Source organism: Glycine max, chromosome 1 (genome assembly GCF_000004515.6).
Source record: "Glycine max cultivar Williams 82 chromosome 1, Glycine_max_v4.0, whole genome shotgun sequence".
NCBI classification, from domain to species: domain Eukaryota; kingdom Viridiplantae; phylum Streptophyta; class Magnoliopsida; order Fabales; family Fabaceae; genus Glycine; species Glycine max.
The window spans coordinates 15939878-15961484 of record NC_016088.4 but is presented as its reverse complement, the minus strand read 5'-3'; the positions used below and the strand labels follow the sequence as shown (position 1 = coordinate 15961484).

At 36.2% G+C, this 21607-nt stretch overlaps 2 protein-coding genes and 1 pseudogene across 2 annotated transcripts; all 3 read left to right on the top strand.

Annotated features, from left to right (window-relative positions):
* The first annotated feature begins 928 nt into the window (after nucleotides 1–928).
* LOC100795065 (pentatricopeptide repeat-containing protein At1g02060, chloroplastic-like) lies at nucleotides 929–21360 on the top strand (annotated as a pseudogene).
* LOC106799511 (uncharacterized mitochondrial protein AtMg00310-like) lies at nucleotides 13861–14280 on the top strand. Its single transcript, XM_014778309.1, has one exon. The coding sequence runs from the start codon at nucleotides 13861–13863 to the stop codon at nucleotides 14278–14280; it is 420 nt and encodes a 139-aa protein (XP_014633795.1).
* On the top strand, nucleotides 14323–14994 carry LOC106799512 (uncharacterized). The gene has a single exon (XM_014778311.1). The coding sequence runs from the start codon at nucleotides 14323–14325 to the stop codon at nucleotides 14992–14994; it is 672 nt and encodes a 223-aa protein (XP_014633797.1).
* Nucleotides 21361–21607: the final 247 nt, after the last annotated feature.

Here is a 21607-nt window from a genome sequence, read left to right as displayed (position 1 = left end):
AACCATCCAGTTTAGAGAGGTTGGAATGGGGCATTGTCCCAAGGCCAAAGTCTTCTGTTGAGGAACCTCCTAAATTGGAGTTGAAGCCTCTTCCTTCCAACCTCGAGAATATTTTTCTTAACCCCCCATCTTCTCTTCAAGTTGTGATTATTGCAGGTTTACATGAAACTAAGGAGGAGAAACTGTTGTGGGTTCTAAAGGGCAACAAAGAAGCCTTTGGGTGGAGCATTCATGACATAAAGGGTTTGCACCATACCCTGTGCCCCAACAAAATCAATATTAGAGAGGGGTTTCCACCCAAATGGTTACCCCAAAGGAAGCTTAATCCCAACATGATGGAGGTGGTCAAAGGAAAGATAATTAAGTTGTTAGATATAGGCATTATCTATCCTATTTCTGATAGTCCTTAGGCTAGTCTTGCTTAATGTGTCCCTAAGAAGCGGGGCACCATTGTGATAGAAAATGAGCACCATGAGCTTATAGCTGTGAGAAAGACAATCGAGTGGCGGATGTGTGTTGACTATAAAAAACTTAATGAAGTCACCTAAGAATACCATTTTCCTTTTCCCTTTATTGACCAAATGCTCAAGAAGTTAGCTGGAAAAGCTTTTTGTTGTTGATTAGATGGATATTTTGGCTATTTGTGAATTCTAGTTGCTGAAAAGGACCAAGAAAAAACTATTTTTACATGTTCCTATGGAACTTTTGCATATACACGAATTCCATTTGGACTTTGCAATGCTCCTACTACTTTTCAAAGATGCATGATGTCTTTTTTATTTATTTAATTAAGTCTTGCATTGAAATTTTCATGGATGATTTTTCTATTTTTGGAACTTGTTTGTAGACATGCTTGCATAACTTGAATGTGATCTTAACAACATGTGGGGATACCATGTTGGTCTTGAACTAGGAAAAGTACCAATTCATGGTGAAGGAGTGCATTTTCTTGGGGCACAAGTTGTCTCATGTTGGCATAGAGGTTGATCATGCCAAGGCAGAGGTAGTTGCAAAATTGCCACCACAAAATTGTGTGAGAAATATGAGGAGCTTTTTGGGGCATTATGGATTCTATAGGAGGCTCATTAAGGACTTCTAAAAAATAGTCAAGCCCCTTAATGATTTGTTTGATAAGGATGTAAACTTTACATTTTTTGAGGAGTTCCTACGTACATTCAATATTCTTAAGGAAAGTCTAGTGAATGCTTCTCTGGTGACAACCCCTGACTGGTCACTACCTTTTGAGCTCGTGTGTGATGTCAGAGATACAATTGTGGGGGTGGTTTTGGGTCAAAGAACGGATGAGGAGTTTTATACCATATACTATGCTAGTAGAACCCTTGACGATGCCCAAAAGAACTACACCACGACCAAAAATAAGCTTTTAGCAGTTGTTTTTGCTTTTGATAAATTTAGGAATTACTTGGTTTTGTGTAAGGTTATTTGTTATACTGACCACTTTGCAATTAAGTATCTCATGTCTAAGAAAAATGCCAAACCTAGTTTAATCAGATGGATCCTCTTATTGCTAGAGTTTGAGCTGGAAATCAAAGATAAGAAAGGGTTTGAGAATTTGGTAGCTGACCATTTGTCAAGATTAGACCCCCTTAGTCATGCAACTAGCAGATAATGGAAGAATAAAGGAGACTTTTCCTGATGACATTATGAACTATTTGGCATGCAAGGTGTTTCCAATTGACATTAACTATCAAACCAAGAAGAGGCTTATGTGTGAGGCCAGGAAATATTTTTTGGATGATCCATACCTTTTCAAGGTATGTGGAGACAATTTGGTAAGACAATGAGGTACCTTGTATCCTTACTCATTGTCATTCTTTTGAGGCTGGAGGTCATTTAGGTCCTTCTAGGACTACCCATAAAGTACTCCAGTGTAGGTTCTTTTGGCCTACCATCCATGTGGATGCTCATGCATTTATAGCTACTTGTGATAGATGTCAATGCACTGAGGCCTTATCTAGGAAGATGGAAATGCCTTTAAATAACATGCTTGTTGTTGAGATGTTTGACGTGTGAGGGATAGACTTCATGGGTCTGTTCCCCAAATCTTTTGGTAATGAATACATACTTGTTGTTATGGATTACATGTCTAAGTTGGTGGAAGCAGTAACACTCCTCACTGATGATTCTCGGGTGGTGATAAAGTTTCTATAGAAAAATATTTTCACCAGATTTGGCACACCTAGAGCAATCATTAGTGATGGTGGTATCCATTTCTATAATAAGTTTTTTGATGACCTTTTGGCTAAATATGGGGTGACCACAAAGGTTATAACCCCATACCACCCACAAACTAGTGGCTGAGTAGAATTGTCCAATATGGAGTTGAAAAGGATTCTTGAAAAGACAATGAGTGCATCTAGGAAAGATTGGGAACTTAAGCTAGATTTTAGGCTTATAAGACAACTTTTAAAACTTCTATTGGTATGTCCTCATATAAACTTGTGTTTGGTAAACAATTTCCACTAGCCCGTGGAACTAGAGCATAGAGCTTGTTAGACACTGGATGATCCATCACTGGATGACCCAAACATCTCTTACGGTTTTGATGAAAACAAAGATATAAATTTATGTTAACCACTATGTTGCATATAAGTCAACATGTTTGATGACTAGAAACAACACCAGTAGAAACCTATCCACAAATGATAACTCGTCTACTGGAAGCATGAAACACTCGTCCAATGCATCCAAAAAACAAGTGAAATAAACATTTATTTGAATTATCTATTTATTCCATTTTATATGATTCAGTTTTAAAAAGGAACATATTTGCAAAATTAGCCCTCATTTCATTTTATATGATTCACGGTCATATTGAGTTATGAATGAAAAAATGGACAGTTATGATCCTATCAGATAAGAAACTCGTAGTATTCGCTTAATTCAGGAAACAAGGATCAATCTGCACAATAGTCATAATATTCAATTTCCAAGATACTCTCTGAAATTACAAGCGTCTCCCTACCTGTAAATACAACATCCAATATTGAAGAACTCTAACGAAACTGGCTTGACTTGTTTACTATAAAGCCAAGCTCAAGCTTTTTAAAAAGCCTTTTTAGATAAAAAAAAAAGGCCAAGTTCAAACCATAAAAAAAGCTTGTTAAGCTTCACAAGGCGGCTTGTTTAACTAATAATAATAATAATAATAATAATAATAATAATAATAATAATAATAATAATAATAATAATAATAATAATAATAATAATAATAACTTTATTTTATCAAATCTTATCTTATCCAGATTTTATTCTATCTAGATTTTATTTCGTCCAGATTTTATTTCATCTCATCTTATCTTATCTTATCTTGTTCAGATTTTATTTTATTTCGTTTATGGGCTTAGACTTAAAATAGATTTTAAAGCTTTGGGGCTGAGGACCTATATAACAACAGCAAGGTTTTAGTTTAGGGAGTTTTTTTTCGGAGAGGAGAATAATTCTAGGATTTTAGAATTCCAGTTTTTATTACTGTTCATGCACACTGTTCATGTAGAATAAAATTCATTTTCTGCAAATCATCTCTAATCCATACATTTTTTAATATTATGCTCTTTTTATTTTCTTTTGATATACTTTGTGCTTTAACGACTTGAATTCAATATGATTTTGTTTATCAATTATTTTTGGATTTGTACATTACTTATACGAAATTTTATAAGTTTTTTTTTAGTTAGTATTTCACTAGGTTTTAAAATAATTAATTAATCAAAGACGTCTTTAAGCAGACTTTTAAATAGGCTTGTGGGCCAAGCTAGGCTTTTATATAAGCCGAGTCGAGCCTTAAAAAAAAGCCTATGATAGGTAATGAGCCAAGCTCAAGCCTTACGTATTCAACTCAGGCCGAGCTCAAGCCTAGTAAAGCTTGGCTTGGCTTGACTCATTTCCACCCCGTTTACATAGAAAGAAAAAGAGTCATAAATTAAGAAACGAGAGAAAAGAAGAACAAATGTTGAGAAAAACATTGAGCCTAAGATAGTTCATCCTTCGTGTATACAAAGTATCAGTGAGTGATAAGAACCTTATTGTAAATCCACTCTTTGAGAGTTGTAAAGAATCTTTTATTCTACATCAAACCTTTATTTGTGAAAGCCAAGAGTGTCGTAGTGACAAAATAATACTTGGGTGTTCTTAGATTCAGGGAGAGTCTAAGGGGTGTGCCATAAGTGGCCTTGAGAATACTTGCAAGCTAGAAGTGGCAGGGAAGAATACTTGTTGTAATCAAAGTTGATTAGTGGAATCCTTTATTGGTTGGTAAAGGAGATCTAGACGTAACTTAGGTTGAGTGAACCAGTATAAAAAAGTATTTTAACTGTTCTTCATTAGCTTATTACAATATTTCATTGTCCATTACCGTCACACTTTGCTCACAAGCTTTTTCATTAAAAACAAGTTTTCCAACTCACTGGACGAGGGCTTTACAAACTTATTTATTATAACATCTTCCATTTCAAAAAGGTTTTATATTTTGACTAACACACTGTTCACCCCCCTTTAGTGTGATTTTTGGTATTTTAGAGCCTTTTGGGCTCTTAAGTTTCTCAACTTTGATCCTGAGCTTGCAGCTAAGAACAGGTTGATGTAGTTGAATGAATTGGATGAGTTTAGACTTACACCTTATGAGAATACCATGATCTATAAGGAGAAAACAAAGAGATGGTATAATGCTAGGGTAAGACAAAGAACATTCCAAGTAGGGGAAAAGGTATTGGTATATGTTAGAACTGGACAATCCAGCACAAGATGATCCATTCATTTCCTTTGGTTTTGATGAATAACAATAATATAAATTTATCTTTACAAATGATTTACACATAAGAGTACAAGATACATTATATGCAAGCATTATGGTAATAACTTCCTATACTTCAAGCCTCGTTTATGATTGGTGTTCACTCTATAATTAAGTACTAATGTTTTATCCTACATCCAATGCACTACTAATTGAACAAACGTTGAAAACTAGTGGATCACCTGCTATGCTTTTATCATGTGTCCAAAAGGACTCTTAAACCCTTGCATAAATATTTATATCCTTTATAAGTATAGTCCAATATCAAATGGATTTGTTCATACTATAATTTGTCTACTTTAGATTGTTCTTTATTACTTGATTTAAACTAACATTTTTGAATCTAGCATGATTGAGACATATTTTGAAGGGATCTATTCAAGATCAATCTACTATTGGAATCGTGAAGAGCTTGCCTTATTAAAAAAGATTTGTACCTCCAACTGTCAATATGCCATAAAGACTGACAACGATCAAATATTGAATGCGCTTATCCCTGAGAAGATTTGCTCCTCCAATATAAAAAGGAACTCTTTTCGACATCCAGGGGTGACGAAAAACAAGTGAAAGTGATTAAGTCAAGAACTTAAAGAGAAAATGATATTAATTTAAGAGAAACACTAAGCTTTGAGAGTTTGATTCTTTGCCTAGCAAAATTCAGTTTTGAGATTACAATTTTCATTGTAAACGCACTCTGTGAGTGTTGGAATCTCTGATTCTATTTCAAACAGTTGTTTGAGAAAGCCAGGAATGGCTTAGTGATAAAGTAATACCTGGGTGTCTTAAATTTAGGTGGAGTCTAAGGGTTGTGCCAGTAGTGGTCTAGATAATACTTATAAGCTAAGAGTGGTAGGATAGAATACTTGTGGTAATCAATTTGATTAGTGAAATCCTTTAATGGTTAGTATAAAAGAACTAGACGTAGCTCAAGTTAAGTGAACCAATTTAAAACTGAGTAATACTACTACTCTCCTTAAGCTTGTCATAGTATTTTTAAGGCATATTACTGACACGTCTTTGCACACAAGTTTTTCATGAAAAACTTTTGTTTATAAATCATTGGACGAAAATTCTTTATTATTTGCAAAAAAATTACTTGTCACTAGACGATACTCCTTTAGCTTCATTGCAAAAGATTCCTAAAAGTTTATCCATAACACTATTCAACCCCCTTTCTTTCTAGTGTTATTTATTGTATTTCAGTGTACAATCCCCACTTACATTTGTTTCTTGGGAAGTTGAAGTCTAGATGGAGTGACCCTTTTGAAATAAACCAAGTATTTCCTTATGGAGTATTAGAACTGAAAAAGCACGATGGAGCCACTTTCAAGATGAATGCGCATAGAGTCAAAGTGTATCATGAGGGATTCCAACAGGTGCAAACCATTGTGCATCTCTCTAATCTTTGAGCAACTCAATCATCACACATCAAACTTATGACATTAAACAAGTGCTATCTGAGAGGCACCCGTGACTAGTATCCATTTAAATTATGTTTTATTGCATTAACTTTTTAATTTTTAAGTCAAACAACTTTCCAGTACTACGACAACGGTCAACTGACCATGGCCCAAGCATTCAATGCCATTGACAAGTACGGTCGTGGTCAACCCACCATAGCCTAGGCAATGTCATAGTCGAGTATGATCACTATCAACTAACCACAACCCAGTCATTTCACGTTGGTCAATCAAGTGCAGTCATGGTAACTCTGTTATGGTCGTGGTTAGTTATTGTAAAAGAAAAAACTAAAACTATAAATACCATATTGACAACACCCATAGCCACTTCACCCATGCTCTCTCTCTTTTGACCAACGTGACTTTTCTCATTACAGTTGTAGTCCTTTCATCTATCTTTTTTCCACTTTTCACTACAACCGTAGTCAACTTCACTATGGTTGAGGTGCTCTTCACTCACAACACCTCTTACTTGTCACTACGATTGTAGTCCTTTCACTACATTCGTGGTGCTCTTCATGCACAACATTCCTCATAAGTCACTATGGTCGTAGTCACTTCTTTCACAGGTCGTAGTCACTCCCATCACAGATTGTAGTGCCCTTTTTCCTGATTCTTTTTTTCTAACACTGACTTTCTTGTGTTTCTTTTTCTCTTCTTTTTTAATATTCTTCTCTTTCTAGCTATGTCAAGTGCAAGAAGCTCACGCCCGTTGGGAAAATGCCTACGTAACACCCACACCCGGCCACCAGCTTTTGATCCTTTGGTTCCATAGCCATCACCACCACACCTACATTTGGAACTAGAGAATTATAACACACCAGTTCCTCCTCCTTTCTTGGAGTGATGCTGGATCCTCGAGTCCTAGTTTTGGCTTTCTGAGACCTACCTAACAACCATCGATTGGTAAAGGGGCACTTCCATCTCCAATTATTTCTTCTAACATATCACAATGTAGTTCATCTCCACCTACCAGGAGTAGGACCCATTCAATAGAGATGAAGACTTAGACGTGGAAGAGATGAGGAGGAGGACCAGTTGGAGCCTCCTACCGAGCACATGGTTTCATTTTTTCTGCTTGGTAAGACAAAGGAAAAATGATGTTGTTGTTTACTCACAACATTGATTTTTCTAAAAATCAATGTTGGTGAGAAGAAAACAACATAGGTTTTTTTAACAACATCGGTTTTTAAACAACCGATGTTAACATTGATACTTTAATGTTGGTAGTTTCAACATTGATTAATAACCGATGATGTTTTTTTTGTAAAACAACATCGGTTTTTAAACAACCGATGTTAACGTTTATACTTTAACGTTAGTAGTTTCAACATTGGTTAATAACCAATATTAAAAGTCCTTAATAACCGATGTAAAAAACCTATTTTTTAGTAATGATGATTAACTAACGGAAGGACCAAAATATTTTATTCTGAAAAATAGGAAACTAAATGTCTTGATTTAGAAATAAGGAGACTAAAATCCCAGATTTGAAATTATAGGATGATCAAAATTACAATTTAGTGCAATAAAGAATAGCATGGCGTTTTTACTATAGTAAAAAAAATTAAACTTGTGAAAGTAAGATTTCCACTTTCTCTTATGAAAAAGTATTCACGAGAGACTAATTAAAAATTATTTTAGGGAAACATCCTTTCACATGAATATTATCTTTTAAAATGCATATTAAACATGAGAAACTAAGTTTCACAACTTGTGATTCTCGGCAAACCAAAAACTTCTCCCCCTTAATTCGAACAAAATCATTTCGAACATAAGCTACAATGTCGCCTTGTTCAACTCACACAGGCACACTTCTTCCGCCATGCCATAATAAAGCATGGCTTTGTAATAGGGTGTTCAAAACCGAACAAAACCTTTTGTAAACCGCCAATCCGATAAAAAAATCGAAAACCACTTAAATCGAAAACTGCAAAGACTAAAATTCTAAAAAATCACATATTTTTATGGTTTAGTTCGATTTTTGGATCTTGTTATAAAAAAACCAAACCAAACCAAACCGAAAAACCATGTCTTATAATTATTTTGATTTTTATTATGATAAATAATAATAAGTATTAAGTGATTTATTGCTTTTCCATTGCGTTATAATATATATTTTACTTTTATATGTTAAAAAAGTATTTACTAATATTATTAAAAAATAATGTTAAATACTCATTGATGTACAAATTATTATTACGTTATAAAAAGAGTTGATAATAACATTTTATATTAATGTTAAATAGAAGGAAAAGTAATAACTTTTAACTAAAATATGTTAAACAAGATTTAATGAAAATAAAATTTATTTTTAAAATAATATAACATATATAATAATTATGTTTAATTGATAAATTTAAATTATGATAATAAATTTTAAAAATAAAAAATTACAAAATCAAATCAAATTAAACTATACAAAATAATTTAATTTGATTCAAATTTGATGTTACATTTAAATTTAATCAAATTAGATTGTATTTTTATTTTATGTTTATTTCGAAACTTTTTTTTGTCTGAAAATCGACCACACCTTAAGCGAGAACCCCTACTTTTATAGCGTATAATAGTAGGCACTGTACTGAGTTCACAGCTTCGGCATGGTTTCTCTCAGTCTCTCGTCACACCAACTGTCTTCAAATCAGCGTTTCATTCCCATCTCCACCTTCAATTCCCACCTTAGGTGCATTTCTCTAGACTCCTTTCTCTCCTTTTCTTATTTATTTATTTTTCCTCATAACTGGTTTTGAAGGTTCAGGTACTTTTGCTCCGACCCCAAGAACAACCCCAAAACGCAAGACCCAGATCAAGAAACGCAAGCAAGCCAAAACCATCGCCAATCTCATCAATTCCAAACCTTTTTCAAATGGGTTGCTCTCTTCTCTCCTAATCACTATCTCCAAAACCACTGTTCTTCGAACACTTCGTCTCATCAAAGACCCTTCCAAGGCCCTTTGCTTCTTCAAATGGACCCAGCAAAAGGGTTTCTCCCACACACCCGAATCCTACTTCATCATGCTTGAAATCCTTGGTCGCGAGAGGAACCTCAATGTGGCCAGAAACTTCCTCTTTTCCATTGAGAAACACTCCAAGGGAACGGTCAAGCTCGAGGACAGGTTCTTCAATAGCCTCATTCGGAGTTACGCCGAAGCCGGCCTTTTCAAAGAGTCCATGAAGCTTTTTCAGACCATGAAATCCATTGCCGTGTCCCCCTCCGTGGTTACCTTCAACAACCTGTTGTCAATTTTGCTTAAAAGGGGTTGCACCAATATGGCCAAGGAGGTGTATGATGAAATGCTTCGCACGTATGGTGTTTCTCCGGACACTTGTACTTACAATGTTTTGATCATAGGGTTTTGCAAGAACTCCATGGTTGATGAAGGGTTTCGTTTTTTTAGAGAGATGGAGAGTTTTAATTGCGATGCGGATGTTGTTACGTATAACACACTTGTTGATGGTTTGTGTAGAGCGGGGAAGGTTAGAATTGCTCGGAATTTGGTGAATGGTATGGGCAAGAAATGTGAGGGTTTGAATCCTAATGTTGTTACTTATACGACTTTGATTCATGAGTATTGTATGAAGCAGGAAGTTGAGGAGGCATTGGTTGTTCTTGAAGAGATGACTAGCCGGGGCCTTAAGCCGAACATGACCTATAATACTTTGGTAAAAGGGCTTTGTGAGGCACACAAGTTGGACAAGATGAAAGATGTTTTGGAACGAATGAAAAGCGATGGAGGGTTCAGCCTAGATACATTTACTTTTAATACCATTATTCATTTGCATTGTTGTGCAGGAAACCTGGATGAAGCATTGAAGGTGTTTGAAAGCATGAAAAAATTTCGGATCCCTGCGGATTCAGCCTCGTACAGCACTTTGAAACGGAGTTTGTGTCAGAAATGGGACTATGATATGGTAGAGCAGTTGTTTGATGAGTTATTTGAAAAGGAAATCTTGTTAAGCAAATTTGGCTCTAAGCCGCTTGCAGCCTCTTATAATCCTATATTTGAGTCTTTGTGTGAACATGGGAACACTAAGAAGGCTGAGAGGGTGATAAGATAGCTCATGAAAAGGGGTACACAAGATCCCCAATCATACACCACAGTGATTATGGGGTATTGTAAAGAAGGTGCATACGAAAGTGGATATGAGCTTTTGATGTGGATGCTAAGAAGAGACTTTCTTCTAGATATTGAGATATATGATTATTTGATTGATGGTTTTCTTCAGAAGGATAAGCCTCTGCTTGCAAAGGAGACACTAGAGAAAATGCTCAAGAGCTCCTATCAGCCTAAAACATCTACCTGGCATTCTGTTTTGGCAAAACTTTTGGAAAAGGGTTGTGCTCATGAGTCTTCCTGTGTTATTGTTATGATGCTGGAGAAAAATGTTAGACATAATATAAACCTATCAACTGAGAGTTTACAGCTACTTTTTGAACGTGGATAGCATGAAAGAGCATTTGAGATTATTAATTTGCTTTATAAGAATGGGTATTGTGTTAAAATAGAAGAAGTGGCTCAGTTTCTCCTTAAAAGAGGAAAACTGTCAGAAGCATGCAAATTGTTGATTTTTAGTTTGGAAAATCACCAGAATGTTGATATTGATTTGTGTAATGCAACTATTTTGAATCTTTGTAAAATTAACAAGGTTTCAGAAGCATTTAGTTTATGCTATGAATTAGTGGAGAACGGTTTACATCAGGAATTGACATGTCTACATGATCTGATAGTTGCTTTAGAGGAAGGGGGAAAAAGAGAGGAAGCTGCATTTATATCAAAGAGATTGCCAAGACTGGATAACTTAAATGGATCTATGCCGAATCATAGCACCAAGAAGTTCAGGCCTATTAAAGCGTGAGTCATTGAAAGTAAAAATCATAAGCTTCTACGGGTTGAAGATGATCGTTATTTCATTAAGTAGAATATTTTGTTCGACATATAAACTAAAGTGATTGGATACATTCAACAGATTAGGAAGCTAGAATGTCATGAAAAGAGGTAAGGGACCCATCAGCTGCTGCAATCAGGATCTGAGTCAATGTAGATCGGGGAAGCTCTTGTTCAGAATTAGACGAGCTCTATGTCTAAATGGTGAGTTAACTGGGATTATTCTTTAAATCTTTTGTTTCCTAGACTATCATCAAAGGCTAATTAAATATTAAATATTAGTAAATGGTGACTCAATTTGGAACAATTCCTAAAATATTTATATATTTTTCCTCTATTAAAAATATAAATTTAGTCCTTATAAATATTACTTCAAGAACAAATGTTTGACCTTTTTATATGCTTGCTTGTTGCCTTGTTGGTAATACGGAAGTTTAGTTTCTATTCCAGAAATAGAACTCATACCTTTATGTTTATTCTTTGTTTTTTATTTTTTTTTCTTTTTCTGTGGTTAAGGATTTGGAAAACTGGTAAGGAAGATTGTTTGCATTGTGCTCTTTTTTCATTGAAAACTAGTTCCAATTTAATCAACTTTCCATAGTCTAACTTTTAACTCAATGCATTATATGCTAAAAATATTACTTCAAGATCAAATGTTTGAATAATCAGAATATACTTTAGTCCTTAAGAACCAGGGGCTTCTAGGATCTAACAACATGATAATAGGGGCCATCTTTTGCATTAAAAATATTGGAAGCAAGTCTATTTTAAGCAGATTGTTTGACTGTTGGAAGCAAGTTTATTTTAAGGTCTATAGACTGTTAGATACCTCAGTTTCCGATACTTGAAAGATTAATTTGAATATTATTATAATTTTGTTTTTCAAAGAGTGAACACAAGACTTATTTATAAGCTGTCAGCTACCAAATTAAGGAAAGAAATAAAATAGAACAAAAGCTGTACAAATAAAAGAAATCAAATATGTGCTAATTATGGAATGTATCACAACACTCCCCCTCAAGCTGAAGCTGTGGAATAAGATGCATTATGGAGACACACTCAACAAAGTACATAAGATTGAGGCAGAGTTAAATAGCTTGGAAGATGCAAGTTCTACTAGACAGCTGAGTACTCAAGAGCTGGAGACCCGCAAGAAATTGCAGGAGGAATTATGGGCAGCAGCATGTTCCCACGAGTCCTTGATGCGACAAAAGGCAAGAGTGAGATGGATTAAAGAAGGGGATTGAAACTCACGCTACTTTCACTTGTTAATGAATGCTAGACGTTCAAATAACGCAGTTAAAGGAATAATGGCTAATGGCTTATGGGTAGATGACCCTAGAAGAGTGAAAGAGGAAATCTACACATTTTTTGAGAACAGATTCACTGAACCTGAACAACACAGGCCAATCTTAGATGGAACCAGATTTTGTGGGATAGATTAGCAACAAAATGACATGTTGGTGGCAAGCTTCACAGAGGAAGAAATAAAAGCGGCTGTTTGGAACTGCGGAAGCGAAAAAAACCTGGGACCGGATGGTCTAAATTTCAAATTTATTAAACAATTTTGGGAGTTGTTAAAGCCTGAATTCAGCCGGTTCATTGCTGAATTTCATGCCAATGGGGTATTTACGAGGGGGACCAATGCATCTTTCATTGCCTTGATCCCAAAGGTGAAGGATCCACTTCATATTAATGAATACAGACCTATCTCATTAATAGGCTGTGTTTACAAGATTGTGGCTAAACTCTTAGCACATAGGCTGAAGAAGGTGTTGCCAAACATAATTGATGAGAGGCAATCAACTTTTATCTCTGGAAGACAGCTGCTGCACAACGTTCTGATTGCCAACGAGGCAGTGGAGGAAGCAAAAAGGCGGAACAAGCCATGCCTCGTGTTTAAAGTGGACTACAAAAAAGCTTATGACTCGGTCTCGTGGAACTTCTTATCATATATGATGAAGAGGCTAGGATTCTGCTTTAAGTGGATGGATAGAGGGTTGTCTCAAATCAGCCTCCATGTCTATCCTTGTCAAAGGCAGCCCTACAAATGAATTTTATCCCCATAGAGGCCTCCGACAAGGTGACCCTCTAGCGCCTTCACTTTTCAACATTGTGGCAGAAGGCCTAACCGGACTAATGAGAGAAGCATTGGACAAGAGCCTCTACAGTAGTTTCATGGTGGGAAAAAACAAGATACCAGTCAACATATTATAATATGCTGACGACACCATTTTCCTTGGTGAAGCCACTATGCAGAATGTGAAGACTATAAAATCCATGTTGAGAGTTTTTGAACTTGCGTCCGGTTTAAAGATAAATTTTGCAAAGAGCAGTTTTGGGGCAATAGGTAAACCTGATCATTGGCAAAAGGAAGTGGCTGAATACCTCAATTGCAGAAATCTGACCTTGCCATTCTTATACTTGGGTATCCCCATTGGGGATAATCCAAGACGTAGTGAGTTTTGGGATTCCATAATCAGAAAGTGAGAGAAAACTAGCTCCTTGGAAACACAGACATATATCCTACGGGGGGAGAGTGACTCTCATTAATTTTGTTCTAACCGCACTTCCCATTTATTTTCTCTTTTTTTTCGGGGTTCCTTCAAAAGTAATAATCAAATTGGAAGCTATTCAATGGAAATTTTTATGGAGTGGAGCACATGAGCAGAGGAAGATTGCATGGGTTGACTAGAAAATGGTATGCCTACAAAAGGATAAAGGTGGGCTGGGAATCAAAGACATAAGAACTTTCAATGCAGCTTTGTTGGGGAAGTGGAGGTGGGAACTCTTCCACAAACAGAACGAATCATGGGCCAAAGTGATTGACTCAAAATATGGTGGATGGAGGTCATTGGAGGATGGAAGAACAGGTACTCATGACTCAATATGGTGGAAGGACCTAGTCTCAATTCACAACCACCAGCAAAATAGTGCCTTTAAAAAGGAAACATCTTGGAAGGTGGGCGGTGGTCAGAAATTTAGGTTTTGGGAAGATCCATGGACAGCTGATGAAATGCCACTAATGGACAAATATCCTAGGATGTATCATATCTCATGCCAACAAAAGCAATTGATCATGCAGATGGGGAGTAGTACGGATAATGGGTGGGAATAGAAGCTTACTTGGAGGAGGTCTCTATTTGATGCTGAAGTAGAAATGGCGGATAGTTTCTTAGGAGAAATTTCACAACAACAAGTGGACTCAAGCAGGGAAGACACCTGGATTTGGAAGCCTGAAACATGTGGTTATTACTCAACAAAAAGTGGGTATAACTTGATATGGGATGAAACAATGGGAGCAAGTCTGAATTCTGACTTTCAGGATTTATGTAAACTCAAAATTCCAGCAAAGGCTGCCGTGTTTGTTTGGAGGCTCATCCGAGATAGAGTACCTACAAAGAAGAATCTTAGTAGAAGGCAGGTGGTAATGACTGGCGTGCCGTGCCCGTTTTGCAGAAACAGAGAGGAGGAGGCTGCACATTTATTTTTCACTTGCAGCAATATCCTTCCTCTATGGTGGGAGACAATGGCCTGGATAAAGTTATCAACAACAATGCCCCAACACCCTAGGGATCATTACTTGCAGCATGGACACGGGGTTGCCGGAAGGAAAATGTCGACAAGGTGGAAGTGCTGGTGGATTGCATTAACATACACAATCTGGCAGCACAAAAATAAAATAGTCTTCCAAAATGCTACTTTTGATGGAACTAAACTGATGGATGATGCGGTTCTTTTGATCTGGACATGGATCAAAACCATGGAGAAGGACTTTGGAATGCATTTTAATCAATGGTCATCGAATCTCAAAGATGGGTTTAGAAGCTAGGAGGGATTGGGTGTGGATGGTTTATGTAATATATTATAATGTCTCTAGCTAGGTCCAGCTCAAATGATGGAACATGGCTGGCTGCATAACTACATATATGTATCTCTAGTACTATTTCAATTTATAATATATATATATATATATATATATATATATATATATATATAAGTGCTGAGCAAAAAAAAAAGCTGGTGAATGTATATTTATCATTCCCAACTTGCAAGTAAGGTCTTGAAGTTGCTCCGTGGGAAGTCCCTTGGTGAACATATCTGCCTACTGAAGCTTTGAAGGGATGTATTTAGTGGCTATAAGACCATTGTCCAATTTCTCCTTAATGAAATGTTGATCAATCTCTATGTGCTTTGTTCGATCATGTTGAACTGGATTGTGTGCAATGTTGATGGCGAACTTATTATCACAAACCAATCCCATAGGAGCTTCATATTTTATTTTGAGGTCATCAAGTATGATCTTCATCCATAACAACTCACAAACACCTTGAACCATAGCTCTGAATTTTGCTTCTGCACTTGATCTTGCAACCACATTTTGCTTCTTACTCCTCCATGTCACCCAAGAACATGCAATATCCTGTGGTAGATCTCCTATCAACAATTGATCCTGCATAGTCAGCATCAGTATATACTTTCATGGATAAATTTACTCCTTTTTAAACAACAACCCCTTTCCTGGAGAAGACTTTAAGTATTGAATGATCTTATTTACTGCCTACAAATGTCTCTCTCTCAGGTCATGCATGAATTGACTAACCACACTAACTGCATAGGCTATATCAGACCTGGCGTGGGATAAGTAGATAATTTTTCCCACAAGTCTTTGGTACTGTGTCTTCTCTACCTTTGGGCTTTCTTCATCATTTCCAATCCTGTGATTTTGCTTTATGGGCGCTCCAATGGTTTTACAACCCAACTTGCCAACTTCTTTGACTTGATCAAGTAGATATTTTCTCTAAGAAATGAAGATACCCTGCCTAGAGTATGCAACCTCTATTCGAGGAAGTACTTTAGCTTTCCGAGATCCTTCATCTCAAATTGGGCAGCTAACCTCTCCCTCAAGGTTTGTTTTTCAAGCTCATCATCGCCTGCAATAAGTATATCATCGACATAGACCAAGAGCAAAGTAAGTTTTGCATCTTGGGAGTGTTTTGTAGAGTATGGTCACCTTGGCTTTGCTTGTACCCCAAAGATTAGCTTGAGTGAACCTACCAAACCAAGCCTGAGGAGACTACTTGAGACCATATAGGACCTTTTTTAGTTTGCAAACTTTATTTCCTCCATTAGTGGCACCATATCCAGGTGGAATCTCCATGTAAGAAGACATTTTTAACATCAAATTGATGCATCTCCCAACCAAAGTGCGCTGCTAAGGAGATGATGATCCTAATTGTATTCATTTTTGCCATTGTTGCGAATGTCTCCTCATAATTGATTCCATAGGTTTGGGTGTATCCCTTTGCATCCAACCTCGCCTTATACCGATCCAATGTGCCATCTGCCTGATATTTAACTATATATATACACCTACAACCCATTGCCTTTTTGTCTTTTGGTCTCTCTGCAATCTCCCAAGTCTCATTCCTTTCCAATGCACTCATTTCTTCATTCATGGCTCGAACCCAGTTCTCATCCTTTAAGGCTTCTTGTATTGATGTAGGGATTCTGATAGAATCAATAGTTGAAATAAAACTCTGGTACTGTAGAGAAATATTTTTAGTATACACAAATTGCGATATAGGATATTTGGCACAAGATCTTTTTCCTTTTCTTAAGGAAATTGGCAAATCATCTAGGTTAGATTCACAAGAGGCATCTAAGGTGTCCTCAAGAGTATGGGTTCTTACCTCCGGTTCGGATGATTGAAATTGTTGTTGGACTAGGTCGGGTTTTTTTCTTCGTTGGTACTAGTTCCCAAAGCATTTGTCCTCCTTATGTTGAACTGGTGATGATGCTAGTTCAAGGTCTTTGTCATCCTCTGTAGGAGTGGAATCCTGTAACAAGGGAAAACATGACAACTTGGGAATCTCAGCTTCTAGACTATTCTTCCCTTGAAGTGGAGGACTAGTGAAGAAAGACTGTTTCATGGAAAGTGACATCTTTGAAAACATAGACACGACAACTTTGAGGGTGATAACATTTGTACCCCTTTTTGTTTGAGGCATAACCTATGAAAACACATTTGATAGCCCGAGGATCTAACTTTCCCCAATGGGGACCATGAACTTGAACAAAGACAGAGAGACACGACTCTGAAGACTGGTCATAATGGGAACAAATGGATAAAATGTGGTCATGAGTTGACTAGGACTAACACCATTTAAAACACGAGAAGGTAACCTATTTATCAAGTAAGTAGCGGTTAGAATAGCTTCCCCCAGTAAGACTTAGGAACAGTAGGAAGAGTAAAGCTCTGACAACCTCAAGGAGATGTCGATTTTTCCTTTCTGCAACCCCCCCCCCCCCCCCCATTTTGTTGAGGGGTGTCCACACAAGTTAACTCATGAACAACACCGTTATCTTTGAGAAAATTGGAAAGGTTTTGATTCGCATACTCTTTCCCATTATCAGAACACAATCTTTTAATTGGGCTCCCAAATTGTGTTTGAATTATACGGTAAACGTGTACAAACAATTGGAAAACTTCAGATTTGTCTTTCATGAGAAATATGCAGGTAACCTGAGTGCAGTCATCAATAAAAGAAACAAACCACTTGGCACTGGAAATATTACTGATAGGTACAGGTCCCCACACATTTGAATGAACAAGATCAAAAGGTTTAAAACTTTTATTAGTACTAGGAAGAAAAGTTTTCGATGGTGTTTAGCAAACTCACAAACATCCAATGAAAAGACTTGACTGACCTTTTTGTAAACAAAAAAGGAAATAAAGACTTAAGGACACTAAACGGAGGATGACCCAAATGCTTGTACTGAAGCCATAACCAAGGTTCTGAACTTGTTTGATGATTGGAAGTGAGAGCCTTTTGTTTGGTACATTCTTTATTGTCCTCATGTTGCAAGTAGTATAACCCGCCCTACTCTTTAGCAATTCCAATTGCCCTCCCCGTGGCAAGATCCTAGAAAACACAATAGGAGTTTGTTCAAATGAAGGGAAGATTGAAGTTGAATGTTACCACAACCAGTAATAGGGGTATGGGAACCATTAGCAATAGTGATGTGTTGCTAACTAGTTGGAAATGTGTAGGATGAAAAATAAGAAGAGTGAGGTATCATATGATCAGTAGCACCAAAGTCTATAATCCAGATATTTTCAGTACCAGAAACATTACAGGATAGGAAGCTAGAACTCTTACTAGCCATGGTTAGGGAACAAGAGCTAGATGTCTTCCTGCAAGGGTCTATAAAGGCTTGTAGACGTTCCAATGACGACGACGGAAGGTGGCTGACGGCGGAGGATGGCATCGAACGGTGACTAGTGGTATACACAGTGACTGGGCACTGAAACAGTATCAATTGCAGCAATGAAGGCTACCTGGAAGAATGCAGAAGCAGAGCCCCTTCAATCGGAGGCTTTGATACCAACTTGAAAGATAATAATCTGAATATTATTGTAATTTTGTCTTTCAAAGAGTGAATACAAGACTTATTTATAAGCTACCAGCGACCTAATTAAGGAAAGAAATAAAATTGAACTAAATCTATACAAATAAAAAAATCAAATCTGTACTAATTACAGAATAAAATCTGTGCTAATTATGGAATGCATCACAACACTGATGCAGAGTTGCAAAGCTTTCTTAATACTTTTTATGCTCTAATTGCAAAGCTTTCTTAATACTTTTTATGCTCTAATCTGCTGGTGTAATCAATCCTAGTTTTCATTTTTGGAGATAATAGAGTTTCAGCTTCTTGCCTTTTCCATGTGTTGTTTGAGATTTATACTAAAAGTCAGATTTGTAATGTAGCATCTTGACATGGTAAATTATGTTGCATTTATATGATATAAATAAAACTCAAATCAATTGTGGTGCAACAGTAGCCCATCAAGCATAATCAATGGTCCAAGCTCATAGGAATCTTAATAAACCTGTTAGAGAAGACAATCTTGTTTTCAGCTAATGTACCTGTTCATGTTGATTGATGTGATCAAGAAAGCTTAGGTGTTGCTCATGATTGTAAGTGTGTTTCGATGCAAAGAGGTTTATACATACACACACTCGCACAAAGTGGCAAGTAAAATAACCCTTTTGCCCCTATAGTGAAGTGAACTATTGATTGGTTAATGATTGTTTCTTTTATAATTATTATATACTAGTCCTCTTGTATCCCAACTCCCAACCTAAATGAACTAGTTTAGCTTGTTGTTTAGAAATTTTGGATAATAGCTCCTCTGCATTCCATGTTGGTTGAAACATATATGCTATCTGAAGCTGTTTGTGCTATTTTGGAAATGTATACTAAAATGATTGATTTCTAGAAGTTCTTAATTTGTATTTGAAAAATAGCATAGACTTCAATGTTTTAAAGTCTTAATCAAGGAATCTGTTACATGAGGTAAGTATCACATTCAAATCAAAATAAACCTAATTGAGATTGTAAACAACTTTCACTCTATTTCCTCACTTTACAAAACTTATTTTTGTCCCTGACTTTTGTAAAATAATGCAAAGTGTCATTCATTCACTTTAATCCTTTTCCATTACATTTTTTTCATTAATATTAAATACTAAAATGAGTGACATTTTGCAAAGTAAGGGAGAAAAGTGAAAGTTTTGTAAAGTCAGGGATTGAAATGAAAGACGCTTATAATCTCAACTCTCAAGGACTAAAATGGAGATTTACTCTTACTAACATTTATCACTTAAATGGAGCACGAAAATAGTTAAGATCTAGTGGTGGAGGATGAGGAGATGGCTGGAGTGAGAACAAGAAGATTCCAATGATAGAGACTTGGGTATTAACATTTTGGGTGCGTAAGTCCCATATGGGGTGTTTAGCAGAGTACTAGATCAATGAATCTCTCAATAAAGTTTGCTTATCAACCAAATATCAATGAATCCCTCAATGTGTCCGATAAATCAGAAAGGTTGACAAACCAGAATGATGAGAAAATGTAGCAAATTGTTGTTATCAACATCTCTTTCTCATACAAAACTTCCGTACCTTAAACATAGTGTCTTCTCTAGTATCTTCTAACCATAGAGTTTCATATTGTTTTGCCAGATTGTATGGACATTTCCATTAAGTCTATTCAAAAGATCCATCTTTTCCATGATTTTATTTTTTGAAAGTAGGTAGTGTTAGTTTTATGTAATACAAGACTCTGATTTTGCTTTTGCTAGGCTCTCTCACTTAATCTTATGTGTTATGGCTGATATTCAAGTTTTAATCAATTTATCTTTTCAAAATTAAAAAGAAATTAAAATATCTCATATTTTGTTGAAAGGTGACACTTACCAGTGCACCATCACTCTTTACCTGTGCCCTGTTGTTGTAACAAGTCATATTACCTGATTATGTTTTGTTTATTTTATTTCAGCAGCCACTGGTGCCAATGACTTAACTGACCTAGGAAAGGAACACCACAAGAATCTTCTTGACAAATCAGGGCAGCAACCTGCAAATTCCACAAGAGTAAGGCACATGATGGCGGCTCATGCAGATCTAATGGCATATGGTTGCAGCTTGCTCAGATCTGGGGATGTGTGGTGGATGCACACGAATCTGGATATCATAACAGAAATATTCCTGAGGATTCTTCATCGAAATGTTACTCCTGGTGAGTCTGACATCTATGATACTTTACTGATTCAAAAAGTCATGTAAAATTTGATGGATTTACCTTGAAATTGCAATTGGTCTGTCAATAGTGAGTTTGTCCACATTTTTCTAGGTTGGACTTCAGTCATAGGCCGTTCTCTGTTTTGCTCTGATGTATGAGATTGAGGCTTAGTTTGTTTAACTGAATATGCAGCGAATTCAATGTTTAACTGCGAACATGGACATCGAGGACCTCTATCTCTGTGTTGCTCTTCCGCAAACCCTGACAAACTCATTCTCTATGGTGAAAGCAAAGAGATTTGCTACACACGCAGATTTTGTGAACATGACAGTTTTCCTGAGGCTCATTCAAACAATATATTATTAATTGGAGATAATTTGTATGTGAAAGGGTGACTCAAGCGGTTAGGAGAGGATGTTGAATCTGAATGTATATGAAATTTTCACTAGGTTATCGTTAGACTAAAACATTAACATTTACTCTAGATCATCGTAAATCTGAAACATGCAATAGTCTAAGTACATACTTGGTTTGCAGTAGAAATTACGCAACACATTCCAATGTAATCCAACGGATAAAAGTAAAATAAAAGCAAGAATTTGATTCTTTTGCAAAAGTACTTTTCTATTGATTTCCAAACATGTACTAATTTTATTTTGTACTTTCAGAAACTTGACATGCATACATCTTATAAAAAGTCGGGTTAGTAAGGGGCTGTTTGATTTGGTTGTTTTTTATTTTCATTGCCACTTAAATAGAAAACGGTGATGAAAATGTGTTTGGTTGAATTTCTGAAAACATTTTCAGTGAAAATGAAAACAGGAAACAACCATAAAATGAAAACAATAAAAAT

Coding starts and splice junctions, on each gene's coding strand:
- LOC106799512 (XM_014778311.1), top strand. CDS start 14,323: ATGGCGGATAGTTTCTTAGGAGAAATTTCACAACAACAAGTGGACTCA.
- LOC106799511 (XM_014778309.1), top strand. CDS start 13,861: ATGGTATGCCTACAAAAGGATAAAGGTGGGCTGGGAATCAAAGACATA.